The sequence below is a fragment of the Natator depressus genome, chromosome 3 (assembly GCF_965152275.1).
Source record: "Natator depressus isolate rNatDep1 chromosome 3, rNatDep2.hap1, whole genome shotgun sequence".
NCBI lineage: Eukaryota > Metazoa > Chordata > Testudines > Cheloniidae > Natator > Natator depressus.
Genome location: NC_134236.1, coordinates 199,918,944 through 199,933,078, shown reverse-complemented (window position 1 = coordinate 199,933,078; position 14,135 = coordinate 199,918,944). Strand labels below are relative to the sequence as shown.

General features: G+C 43.7%; 1 protein-coding gene across 5 annotated transcripts in view; it reads right to left on the bottom strand.

Moving 5' to 3' along the window:
- Positions 1 to 3,860: 3,860 nt before the first annotated feature.
- Positions 3,861 to 14,135, bottom strand: part of PAK5 (p21 (RAC1) activated kinase 5) — a 187,053-nt gene continuing 176,778 nt past the window's right edge. For 4 of the 5 annotated variants that reach the window (XM_074949662.1, XM_074949660.1, XM_074949664.1 and 1 more), the window contains 3 exons: positions 11,395 to 11,520; positions 7,257 to 7,391; positions 3,885 to 6,550 (listed from right to left, as the gene is read on the bottom strand). In XM_074949662.1, coding sequence (XP_074805763.1) covers positions 6,395 to 6,550; positions 7,257 to 7,391; positions 11,395 to 11,520 — 417 coding nt within the window. In that variant the 3' untranslated portion in view covers positions 3,885 to 6,394. Of the gene's footprint in view, positions 6,551 to 7,256; positions 7,392 to 11,394; positions 11,521 to 14,135 lie in introns of all 5 variants that reach the window. The other variant, XM_074949665.1, reaches the window with a different exon arrangement.

The window sequence follows — 14,135 nt, the reverse complement described above, 5'->3', positions numbered from 1 at the left end:
ATTAAGGACTAGATTCTGCCACTCATACATTGACTAGCACTTTATTTCTTCAACAGCTTCACTGACATGAATGAGGCTAGTCATGAAGTAAGGTGCTGCTCAATGGAAGGGTGGCAGATTCTGGCCCTTTTCTAAGTGATCCCAGTTTGATAGCCTGGGATTCACCCACAAAATAACACAGGGCCTGATTTTCCACTGCCTTCCGCATTGTGTATGCACTCAGTGACACCACTGCAAAATCTGAATAATAGGAGCCTTTTCCGTCCACTTTCAGCGGACTTACACGAGGTGCAGGGCAATGGAGAATCAGGCTCGCTACATTGACGGGAACAGGCAAGTCGAAAACCAAAACCAACCCACTTGCCCTCCCTGCAGGCAAAATCCTGAGAAGAGGGACAGACCTTGCACTGTGCGTCAAAAAAGCCAAGCTCTCTAGGATTAGCTGAGGAAATGATTTACAGACTTGAGGGTACCCCACTGAAAGCTCCCGGTCCCACAAGACCCACACAACTCAATCTACGGATTCTAGCTTGAATGCCCCAGCTAACCTAAATGGCTGTGATGCACCAAAGGCTTGTGGCAAGGCAATCTCATACATCGCTTGGAACCAAGCCTTGTAAGGTTCTAAAGACGAAGCCAGCACCCTGCAAATAAGAAGTCAGTGTTGGTGCGGGTTAATATTACCTAATATTACATAAGAGGTGGGCAGCCACATTCGGATGCTATAACTGGTGCAGAACAATCTTGTCCACTAATCTCAGTCAGGCACTGGGAAAGGAAAGAGCTCACATGGTCTAGTTCTGATGAAGCAGACGTCATCCACCTTCTGATGGCATCACAGCCTAAATCAAGTCCCTGTGTCTCTGAGCAACCTTGCAGGTATGTGGAGCAGATGAGAGTGAAATGTTGCACTCCATGCAAGAGATCACTTGAAGCAGACAAGCAACTGCCCAAAAGTGTGCTTTTGGGATCTCTTGAAAAGAAAAGCTAGACCCACTCAAGAGCATCCCCTACCCCAAAGGTTTCATTCCACAGTAGTGTGCTAAAGATGATCATAGTGAGTAGATGAACTGCAATGCTGTCCAGCCAGTGTCATTAATGTTAGTCATACTCAGGTCTTATTTTCCCTCATGTCTGCAGGAAGAGAAGTTGCAGCTCTTACTGTACTTACAGCTTTGGTCTTTGGCTTTCAAACTTCAAGTGTAGGTGCTCTGTGTTTGTGCCACCATCATGAGAGGCAGGATCAGACCTAGAATCACGGAAGCTGGTTGTTGATGTAGCCTCTAAGTCATCAGAATTCTCCCTGGGAAATTCTAGCAGTACAGCTATGTATGCCACTGACTGAGAGGAGAAAGATGAAGAGCTGAGACTGTTGCTGTGTATACGTAGACTGGGAAAGACCCCCTTTTTTTAAATCAGACTCCAGCCTGGCCTGAGAGCCCCTGCTAGCTCTAGGAGGTGGAAGCACTGAAGGGGATAATTTCACCTACCCTTTTCTCCCTGGTGCTGAGCTGCTCGCCCTGTTCTCGGTGCTTTTCTCCGCATGTCTCCTCTGCCTTTTCCTTCCTTTCTGTTGTCACTCTTCCAGCCAGGGATGGGCGTAAAGCTGCAAACATCTGCTCAGTAATTTTACATCCAAGTTTGAAAAGAAGCCTGGCAGATGCCAAACAAGCCCCTGAGCTGTCATTTGTCTTTTTTTTTACAGTCCATTTCAGCAGCGATGGCTTCAGGCACCCAGGGGCGGTAGGGGCAGATGATGCACCAGGAGCCCCCTGCCAGAGCTCCAACAGAAAAGCACCATTCTGGCTGTGCCTTTGCTTTCTATTCCAATCATGCTTCTATGCAGTACGTCCCCCCCAGAAGCAGCAGCTGCGGGATGAAACTGACTTCAATCATGCTTCCACACTGCAGCCAGGGCTGAGACAGACCTGCACGGGCATAGTGCCAGAGCCAAGCGCCTTGCTCCTCCTTGTGCTGCTATGTCCTGGTCTTCTTTCTCCTCTTGGCTAATCCTAGTGCTGGGAATGGAGGTGAGGGAAGGAAAGGAGGAAAGAGACAGAAGAGAAAAGGGAGGGAAACAGAGAAGGAAAGTGGGGTGTGGGAGTGTGTGGGGGAGATGAGGACAAGAATGGAGACAATAGATAAAGCAAGAGACTGACCAGAGGGAAGGAAGAAGAGGAGCAGCACTAACCAATGAAATCATTGCCTCTGCGGGCCCCCTTGCTCCCCTGGTGGGTTATGAATCTCTGAAGCCAATAGGCGCAATTCATACCTGTGGTGAGATCCTATTGGGAATGAGGGAAGCCAGGACGGATTGCTCCTACAAAGGGATGTAACTGTAGGGCTGGGATAAGGCTCTAGCAAGAAATCGACATAGTAGACATTTATTGGTGCCTGGCCCAGTCTCCTGCGGGACCATTAAAAGCAGTGGGCCAGATTCTGCTCTCATTCACACTCTTAATAATTTACCTCCGTCTTTCAAGGACAATGATGTCCCTTCAGATTTCTGCTGGTGTCGCTGAGAGCAGTATCGGACAGCCTTGCTAATCAAAAGGCTGATTCTCTTTGGTAGCAAGCTCATTTTATGCTGCTGATCCTGAACTATGGAAGGAGGGGACATCCAGTCCATAAATCCCTTTGGACACACTTGACCTGACTGCACACAAGAATCCTCCCTGCTTGCACAGCCAAGCAAGGGCTAGTCACAACTGCAGGCTGATGTGTTTGTATGTGTATAGCATCCCAGTGTGTATGGCTGGGAGATGTGAGGAAGAGGCAGGGCTCGGCCTCATATTACAGACAGGCTCAGTCCCTCTCTGAGGTCTCCCTGTGTCTCCTCCAATGTTAGGCTGCACCTGAATGGCACAAATCTATCCCTTTCTGCTACAGTCCACTCTTATTTCATCCTTTGTGACTCAGTAATATCAATTATATTGCCACACCTATGGGAATAGAATTGGTGTGCTAGCTAATATGCTCTCTGCCAGCTCTGCATCAACATCACCATGATGTCTCCAATCATCCTCTCTCTGACCTAAAAAGTGACCCGACAGGTACTATAAAGTTCCGAGGGTTGTCTCCAGCTCCATCCGCTAGCCACTTTGGAAAGGAAGCAAGCTTCCTTCACTCAAGTTTTTGCTATCCTATTGATGTCCTCCTTTGAATCAGTTACAGGACTCGTGCATTCTTACACCTTGGGCCACCTCTGATGTGGTTGTACATGTGGATGCTATGGGCCCATGCTGAGCTTACCATCCATTGGTATGTATCTAACTGTAATGCCAGTCCGTCGTCTTGGCTCTTTTTTTCGTGACATGCTTAGCTCATTTCTACTTAACTGCAATCCTTGACATATTGTTCACCTTGGGTTTCAGTCTCAGCCATTTGTTTTCTTCCATGTGCTTGGAGTGCTAAGGACATGCTCTTTCATATTTTGCAGTCAACTTTATACTTTCTGCTTCATCATTTCTGCGCTTCACTATATGTAATAGTTAGCAGTACACACCTCTGAAATTGTATTGTTTAAGCTTGATTTTTTCAGTCTTCCAAAGGTTCTCAATCTAGCATTTATTCTTTCAACCTGATATTCCAATAAAAATTAATGCTGAAATTTACTGACCTTGGTATTAACATTTTTGTCTTTGTATTTTGTTTTCTTTTTTTCTATTATCCCTTCAGAACAACTCAGACCATCAGAACCCCATAAAGACTCTGCACAGTCTCTCTTTTAATCCTTCATCATTGTCTGCCTGCCTAGTTGCTCAGGTTGAAAGAAAATGGACAAGTCCGTTTATATATTTTTTTATTCAAGTGCCCCTTTATACTGATAGCTCTCCAAAAAGAACCACTCTCTCTTGCAAAGGAAATGTTGCTCAGTTTTTTGAACTCAGGGAAACACAGAAGAGGCAGGGAAAACACAAGAAAAATGCAGACATTTAAGTTTTTATTTGCATGTGGATTTTTTTCCACCAATAGCTGGAGCTCACAAAACCTTTTCAGCTGGCAATAACTTTTAGTAAACTCGATGAATACCGTTTAAAAATATCTAGTGATTAGAAAATTACACAAAATTCTCCACTTGTACCGTTTAAAATGTGCTGAATCTCAAAACCATTATTTTATTCAAAGATGATTAAAAGTTTGATTTTTGTGGCTAATATAATGGTTCTAATTGTATGTTATTGTCTTTATTGATGTAACATTTTTCCTGAGTTGTCAAGACCACAGAATATGAGCGTTTTCTCTTTGTGTAGACTTAATTTCATAGTCTCTTATACACAAAGATTCTGTGGGTGAGATTCAGGCAAAACTCCCATTGCAAATGGTGAGGGGGGGCAGTAAACATGGTGGCATAGTTATAATCGTCACCCTCATGGTTTGTAAGAAATGCTGGAAATCAAACAACCAGAGCTTTCCAGTCAAGGAAGGCTATTATTGGCTAGCAGTTGCTTGGCGACACCAGGGGTGTAGCATGTTCTCTTAAGACCCAGTCCAGCAACCTGAACCAGCCTTTTCGGAGACCCTTTTCACCTTAATAAAGAGTGCAGATCTAGGCCCTGTGAGCTCCATTCTTTGAGCTGTCGAGTGTCCTCAGTTCCCACTGACTTCAAATAGAATTAATAGAGCTCAGGACCACACACAGGACTGGGTATATTTTGCAAAGTTAAACTATTCGAACTTAATGTTAAGATAAGAAAGAAACAGGTCATAAGCTATGCAAATTGTAGAGGATTTACTAAACATTTAGCATTCTTGTTCGGTTTTGTTTCTCGTTTGCTCTAACTTTTGCATGGTATAAAATGAAGGCTCTGCTTTGCCATTAGCCAAATCTCTTTCTGAGAAGAAAACTCAGAAAGTCCAGCTCAGCAGCATGCCAGTGCTGTGTGTTTTGTTTATATTTTACGACAATAAATAATGAACAACTTATTCACAACAAAATTCCATAATAAGAAAGAAACTAGTCAGAGTGTTTTCACAAACCTGGGTTATTGATGCTCATCGTCGTATTGCAAAGTGAGGTCAGTAAGAAAAAAACGATTTGGAAAAGACACGGCTTTTGTAGTATGCATACTTAAAATGAGCTAATCATTCATAAATAAAATTTATTTATAGTTGAAATAATCATGACACACTTCTAAAAATGTTAAAGGCAAATCTACTTAGGCTTACAATTACCGTGCAAGTTCATCCAACAAGCAACACAAAATGTATGGTAGTAGTCAACTGTTCTATCAACATTCAAAAAGGTCTACACAGCAGCACAACTTCTGTACGGGACACACATCAGAACATTATCACAACAGTCTGTTTGAAGTTTGGAAAATACCCGCTTGGTAACTCGACCTCTAGAGTCAATCCGGACTTCTGACACATGATATAAATAATGGGGATTATTTTGTGACAATGCGGTCAGTACAGACTAAATGACAAGTCTGCCCTATTGTCAGTAGATGATCCTTTCTCACTAACCATCTCTTGAACAAATGTACGTGAGTTTGGTGTGCTAAGATGCATGGCTCTGAAAACAATGATCTGAAACAAACCCTCATAATTTATAACATTCAACTTATTTCTAATGTGTGACTGTAATTATCTCATCAGCTCTAGTGATTCCAGAAATGTTCAAATCTTTAAAACTATAATTTCAGTGGTGTGATGGGAAAAGCAAAGTTTTTATCAGTACTGCCTGCACCCATCTCTGTGTCTGTTATTGAAATTCCTGGAAAATCTGCCAACATTCTAAGTTCCTAAAGGTTTGTTTTTTTTTTCCTTCGGTCTTCAAAAGGGATAAAAAAGTAGGAAAGGTTTTGTTCAAACTCTTGCTAAGTTACTCATTACTTCAACTAGCACGATGGGTACATAACATCAAAGTACTGTAAATTATCAAAAAAGTACTATACAGAAAATTACAAATTCATTTCAAAATACATTACACCGCTATGACTGAGATAAAAAGTGCTTTTTTGCCAGAAAAGTGTTCTTCTGAAATAGAAGTGTCATATCGTTTACTTTTTCAATAAAATTCTGGTGGTTTATCCTGGTTGTGCTATAATCTATTATCTTTTGCCCCGCTCCCCCACAACCACCTGTGTAATTGAGTCTGTCTGCTTTGATGGCTGAAAGAGTACTACCTGTGGAAAACGTGCTCCATGCGACAGTGCTAGAAGCCAGCAGATGACTATTTGATTTAGTGGCAAAGGAAAGTCGCAAGTCCTTCATGCCCCAGGAGAGCACCTCATTATTTTCTACACTGTTATTATTTCCATACAGCTGTTCTGACACTGATGAATCTCTGTAGTGTTGCACGTCCCCATGGTTTCCACACAAGCGCTGGATTCCTTGGCAAGTCTTTCTCCAACTTTTGTACACGCCTCCGCCTGAACATTTGCTGAATTCAGCGGTGCCTGTATTGCCTCATGAGTGGCACGATGCAAGACGGGGGGCCGGCCAGTTTCAAAAACGGATGTCTTAATAGTTCTTGTGCTGTTGCTCTCTGGGAGGGCTCCCTCACCAACATCAGATCTAAGAAACCGCGGAGCACGGAGGAAACCTGCAACATCACATTGACGTTATGAAAAGCAGACAAAGTAAGTAACTTGCCATGCCTGACTGGCTTTTCAAACTAGCTCTGCTGGAAAGTCAATTAAAATACAGGTTCAGAGCATGCAGAATTGCAACAATTAGTACATATATAGGGCTGAAAGGGCACTTTTCTTCCCTATATGAGTACATGAAGAAGTCATGTGGCGTGAGTGGGGAAAGAGACCAGAACATGGCACTTAACATGACTTGGTATAAAACAAATTAGCACAGCAGTAAGCCTGGTCAGTTTTTCTTATTACTGAGGGCTAAATTCTGACTCTATCAGGCCATGCAAAGGAGTAGGACTCCCCTTCACAGGCCACTTGGATTTTGAGTTTGGATGTGGAGAAATACACAGGGTTGCTCACCCACTTACTCCATCCCCAGAGTTGGTGGGTGGGCAGAGATGGGGAACGAATGGAGCTTTGATTCCAGCCCATCCCCCTCCCAAGTCAGTGGCCCGAGTAACTAAGCCAGCACAGGATGGAGTGGGTAGTAATTTACTCTTGGTACAGCCCCACAGAATACTACTATACCCAGTTTATGTACCACCCAATGCTCAGGGATGTGCCTGAAGTCACAATCTAGGCCTTAGTTTACACCATCCTCATTTGGTCATGGATTTGGTTCACCTTAATATGTGCATGACTCCACAGAAACATGAGCACTCTCACCTTATGGATGTCCTTCACTCGTGGAGGTAAGTTATCTCGGATTCTGCGCATTGCTTGGAGCGGTGGCTCGTTGAAATAAGGTGGTTCTCCATCTATCATTTCTATTACCATGATACCAAGTGACCAGATATCCACCTGCAATGGGCCGACAGTTGTTGAACTGTGCAACTTGTATACAAACACATTATTCTAGGATGAGAATTTTGAGATGTTCAGTCCTATAGCCCTAGAATACCATTGCTTTTTATGCTCTGTTTCAATGGGAACTTCTGCTTAAAAACTTACGTGCCGTTGGGATGGCTGCTCTCTTTTTACCAACTGGTAATAAATTTTGCCACTGAGAAAAAAGTATACACTGAAAGGTGTGCGCAGTAAATTATGGGCCAGAGCCTCAGTTGGTGTAATCAGCAAAGTTTATTGAGACCAATAAAGATTTACACCGGTATGGGTCAGATCCAAATAAGGGCCATTGACTGCAATGGAAAAATACGGATTTATACCGTCTGAAGATCTGTCCCATAGAGCATCCAGAATTCTGTATGTTTATGAGACTACTTGAAGAGCAGAGTATAATCTAACTGCCACAAACTCAGTTATTTTAATCCCTCTATTGAATGATAATGGGCCTGATTCTCATTTACATTAATGCTACTGGCAGTGTAAAGGGGGTTTAAAGTGGAGTAAATACCTTATGCCCATTTTAAAGCTCCTTTACACTGCCTGAATGGTGTAAAGTGGCCTAAGGGTATGTCTAAACATGGACCTATGGGTTTGATTCCAAAGCTTGTATAGACATGCTCGCATTGAGCTAGCGTGCTAAAAACGGTAGTGTCACCTGGGCAGCGGTGAGTGGTGCCCTGGGCTACCCATGCTGAGTATAAACCCACCTGAAGCTTGTGGGTATGTACATGGGGTGGCTAATCTGTGCTGCTGCTCACCACTGCCAGTGGCTACACGGCCATTTTTAGCGTGCTGGCTGAGTGAGAGCTAGCGTGGGTATGTCTATGCGAGCTGTGGGATCATACCCCCAGCGCCGAGTCTGGACATACCCTTAGTGTCAATGACCATCGGGCCCAATATCATTTGTGTACTGAGAGCCACGCACATTGGGCCAGAGTTGGCTCTCACTTACATGCGGTAAATCCAGAGTAACAGTATGACAGTGGAGTTTTTCTGGTTTTTCACCGCTCTAACATGAAACAGAATTTGTCCCACTCTACATTATGTGTAGATATAGCCTCTTCCTTACAGCTTTAAAGCATGACTCATTTCCCTGCTTGTGTGCATCAGTTATTACTTCATCTTAGCTGTTATCATAGATAATATAAAATAAAATAAAAATATGCTAAATCCTACTACCATGTGGAGTAAAAAAGGAGAGTTAAAAGTCACTTCTTTGGATGGGAAGCTGTGGGTCACTGTCATTACTAAGAGAGAGGCATAATTTTGTATAAATCCATAGTGATTTCCAGTTCTGAAATACTGTGACTCAGTACTCAGTAACAAATGGGTTATAACATCTGTGAGTCTGTACAGCCAACTCCTTTCTAGTCTCATCTGAAGGTCCCCCAATAAAAGCTGTGAACAGTCTATTCTCCTGACAGTTTGGCAGTTCTCAAAATAGTTCCCCAAGGCACAGGAATTGTCACTGCTGCTCATCTTAATGAGTGAGTTGACCGTGCTTTGAGATGAACTGCAGCTCTTTGAGAGTAAACGTAACCCAGGTTGCTGTGGTCCTTAATTTGACAGAGCTAATCTCCCTCATTCACCGTAACAGACAAAATTTAGGGTTAATCAGAAATCTTCTAAAATCATTAAATATTTCTACATAAGCATCCAAGTGGGAAAATAACATATCGATTATTTTCTTTCATACATCGGCTCACAAATGATCGTGTGGAAGTATAATGTTTTGAGAGCTTTGCACTAGATTCTACCCTCCCTCCCCCAAGCCCTCGCAACCAGATGGGAGGTTTTTTTTCAATCAGTTCTTCAGAAATACTGATCAGCTGTAACTCTGAAAGTCTGACGGCATGGTCTAGCCATCACAGACATGCCTGTTTGTCAGACAACAGCCATATGGTGCATGAAGAATGGCTCATGAAGAACTGCCAAGAATGTTAAAATAAGTCCACAGCTAAATCATAACTTGAGTCCGTCCGTAATTGATTTAACTGCACATATTTAGGATCTGTTGAAATTTTCTGCCCTGAAGGACCAGACATCAGGATCTGCTTTTTTCCTCAGGGAAGATAACACATACAACTGAAGGACACATTTTCAAAGCTGGAGTCTGCGGACCAGACCAAAGCAAAGGTCATGGGTGAAAATGCCCTTCCGTCATTCGAGCCCAGTGCAGAAGGGCATTAACAATGATCTTTTATTCTGTGCGCTATGTACTCGTTATTCATTTTCATTTGGGACCTAATCCTAAACCTTCTTCTTATTCCTCTGCAGGAGTGTATCGCTATCCAAGTAAACATCCGACATAAATCAGCATTTTCTTCAGGCATGAACCTGCAGAACCTTCAGATTGAGGTTTTTGCACACTTCATTTTGCAATTCTCTGACTTCTTCTCAGACATCTGGACAGTTAAGGATCACGGCCAGCCATGAAGTGCTTCTGACCTCACCTAGATTGTCTACGGCTTGGTATAATGGGCCCTCATAAGAAGAATCATCCAGATTCTGCACAAGGGCATGGAAAGATCAGCACCTGACTTCAGATGTTTATGGGAGGAAATACCCATTTGTTAAGAAATGGCAAGAAAGTTGGAGAGAGGAGTAAAACACTGTCTAGTTTATGTTTTGAATGGAAAGCAGGGCGTGAGTGGATGCAATTAGTTGCAACGCGTGTGAAATGTGAGTGGGATTTTCAAAACCTCTCAACCCTGGCTTAGCTCGTTACCGCTGAGCAGAGTCAGGCCAATGCTGGGCATTTTTAAAAATCCCACCCTGATCACAATCCAGCTAACTGCACCCATTGTTAGTCCTTTAGAGTCCAGGACCATCTTTTTGTTGTGTGTTTGTAACATGCCCAGCACAGTGGGGTCCTGGTCCAGGTCTGGGGCTCATATTGCTATCACACTACAAATAATGTCAAAACCGAAACAACAACCTGAATGGCAAGTGACACGTGTAACTGGCCATTTATACATGCAAATGCTTGAGTCACAGGTGCAACGGTGGTAACTCTAAATGCATACGGCATGCACAGTTAGGCTTGCATTTCTGTACATGCACTTAGAGCCCTGCGCGGATACAAATTTATACCCGCAGATGCGGATATCCACGGCTACAAATTGGTATCTGCGGAACCGCCGGGCTCTTGTGGGAACCGCAGCCGCGAAAGGAACAGAATGTGGGGCCGCCGGTCCCCGGAGCCAGCACCCTGTGCCGGCAGCTCCTCTGGCGCTGCTCGACCATCCCCATCCCCACCCCCACCCCCACCCACTGGGGCAGGCACCAGACTCACCGGCAGCTGTCCCTGGTCATGCTAGTGTGCTCAAGCAGCGCGCATGCTCCCAGACAGGAGACGCAGACAGCTGCGTGGAAGGGACGGTGGCAGGGCTGGGGGTGGTACATCTGCACCGGCCCCACGTTCTGCTCCTTTCACAGCTGTAGTTCCTGGGAGAGCCCTGTGGTCCCGTGGATACCGATTTATATCAGCAGATATCCGCATCCGTGCAGGGCTCTACATGTAATTGCACATGCCTATGTTTGAAAATCAGCCCCCTGGTGTAAGTGTAAAGAGTATTAAAATCCATTCATTAAGGAGAAAATTATGGCAATTCCCTTTAATTATAACACCTAAGCTAAAAATACACATAGAGGGTGCATTGTGTAATATTCTAAACATAAATTCTATTTATTACTGTTTGATCGCACCCCCAGGGAATCATGTTTTATGTCAAGGCCCTGCATAATGTCATTGCTGTGAGGTACCGTCTACTGCTACTTTATTGCACCTGCAGTGATTACAATGTAGTGCATACTTTTTTACTGTATTAAACATAATCAAAACTATACATATCGACACAGTGAGCAATGAAGTCACTTAAAATTGTACTTGTTCTGTGAGGAAGCGGTTGCAACAGCCAGACATTGCAGCCGGGAACAAGGCACTTGTTATGCTTACCTCAGTTCCATAAGGCAGTCTGGATATCACCTCCGGTGCCATCCAGTATGGTGTTCCAACAAGAGATTTCCTTTTCGGAACTTCCTTGGAAACTTGGGCACAGAACCCAAAATCCGACAATTTTATCTAACAATAAATAATTAAATGAAACATCATGAATGGCGAACGGGCACTGTTAGGGAATTACTGTAAGCCTTGTGTGAATACCTCTAAACTACTTAAAATGAAGCTGATTTTGTGCCTTAGAAATTGACAAAGAGTGTAGAATTATAGGCAGAGCTGAGAGCACCACTATTATTAAGGTGGCCTGACACTTCCCATAACTTTCTAGATGTAGCGGTGATAAATGCTTTAAAAGGTTGATCAAATATTACTCTAAGGGGCACATAAAGTGCAGTGTAAAAGTATTTCCTTGTTGTTGGTCAAATCATCCAAATATATATGACAGCTGCCATCACGACTTGAAACACAGACAGGATGTGAATATCAGAGATCCGTAGAGTAGCTCCTGCGGTGTCACGTTCCCTCATATTTACTTGTTGAGTTACGAAAAACACTGTAAAATTTACCAATTTCTGAAACACTGTTGTATTTATATCAATTAAGTACCTAGTGAAGAACACAGAACTTTCCTTTACCACCATTGTGACAACTAAATGGCCTTGTTATACCGTATTAAAGAAGTGTGGTATATTGGAATAGAAATAAACATCTCAGTGAGTATACAAAACCCAAAGCTGAGGTCAATATGCCTCTCCAGTCACTATAAACCAGCGGTTCTCAAACTATGGCGGGGAGGAGCCTCCCAAGGGAGGCACGGGAATGTGTCAAGGGAGGCATAAACTGTGTGCTTTTTTCTTTTAAAGAGCTCCGGCTGTCAGCCCCAGATGGCTGGGGCTCATGCATAAGGGCTGTGCACACCTGGGAGGCAGGGATAAAGGGGACCGCCTGAGCCCCGCCGCCCCGGGGCTGACAATCGGAGCCCTGCCACTCGGGCTCAGGCTCTCCCCCTGCAGCGGAGCTCCCGCTATCAGCCCCAGGATGGCAGCAGCCACGCAGAAGTAAGGGTGGCAACGGGGTGCTAAGTCTGCTGTGAAAAGTGGTATGGAACATCACTTTTCACATGGTCACCCTTACTTTGGTGCCGCTGTTGCTGCAGTGCTGCCTTCCGAGCTGGGGGCCTGGCCAGCAGCTGCTGCTCTCCACTCTGCCCTCAGAGCTGGGCGGTGGTATATGTACTTGCGGGGTGGGGGTGGGGGCGTAAGCGACTACAGACACAAAGAAGGGGTACGCGATCAAAGAAGTTTGAGAACCACTGCTATAAACTGGTTTGGTTTGGGCTCTTACATTAAGTCAGTATCAACTCACTGACTAGCACGATACCCAAACAACCACCTGGTAATGCTGAAAGACATTTAACATTACATCTGAGGCCAGGCTGGGAAAATTAGTTTCCGTATCACTTTTCCACAGTCAGCGTAGATTTCAGGTTTGGTTGTCCAACACAAACATGTGGTTGTCTCAACAGTCAGTGTCTCGCCTCACGGTGTGAAGCATTACTGCCAATGTGCCTATCTAAAGACCTTCTCTGCATTCTGCTCATTTTCTTTTGTGTTGTGCCAGGGTTCCTCTTTTTCTTAGTGTCCCTGAATCTTACCCATGTGCCCATTGAACCTAAAGGAGTTGGGTGCCAAAATCCACTGGAAGTCCTGTAGGTTCCTTTGAAAACTCCAGTCTCTCATGTTTAATTGTACCCTCGCATAGCCTTACACATTCCATGAGCTTATACAGCTCATTGGAAACTTTTCAACTAAATGATTTTTCATTGAAAAATGCTGTCTTGTCAGAACTGAAATGTTTCACAAAAACTTATACCCGTCCATGAAAGTTTCAACAGGATGGTTTCTCAGGCAAAAGGTGGATTTTCTAAAAGGAGAGAGAGCACAAGAGGGAGATGGAAAACCTGATCTGGAAATGGATGTTTTGACCAAGTTGTACTTTGAGGAAACCTTCCAAAGGTTTTGGTTTCATTCCAATGAGGAACAAAAACCAAATTTAGAAACCTCAGAAGTTGTAAAATGATATCGTCATTTTCTGGACAACTCTAGTTGTGTCTTTGTTTTAATATACATTAAAATGCCACTCACATAACCAATATAAGGCTGGTAGGCAGAACTGATTTTAAATTCAAGTAAAAATCCTAATGCCTAGGTAACATTATGTATATTTGGTTCTCTCTTTGTGTTGCCTCCATTTAATATTGAGTGCTCACTGTGACTCCATGCACAAATATGTTGGTCTCCCCACAAGCTGCTGGAGAACATCCCTGGGGAGGTTGAAATGCATCTACACTTAGGCCATTCACTCAGTCCTGGAGTGGGTTTTGCTGCACCCATGTCCATGTGGGCTTGTTTTGATTAAGTTCACTGTGGAAAACCCACATGCTACCATGGTGGTATTCTAGGACAATAATAATGACAACAGCATTTCCATCACGAGCAACATATCCTGAAAGGCAATTGATGGGCACAGTCATCTGTGCATTTAATGGTACTGAAGTGTAACTTTTGAGGCAACCCTTACATAAGGCTCTATCTGGCCATGTCTTGCTGGACAAAAGAAGTGTCTGTTTTTCAATTTTATTAACTCAAGAATATTAGCTTAACTTAAATGCAAAATCTTCTTAAGAAGTAGGCCAGACAACAACATGGCCAGCTAAGATTCCTTCAGATTAGCTAGCC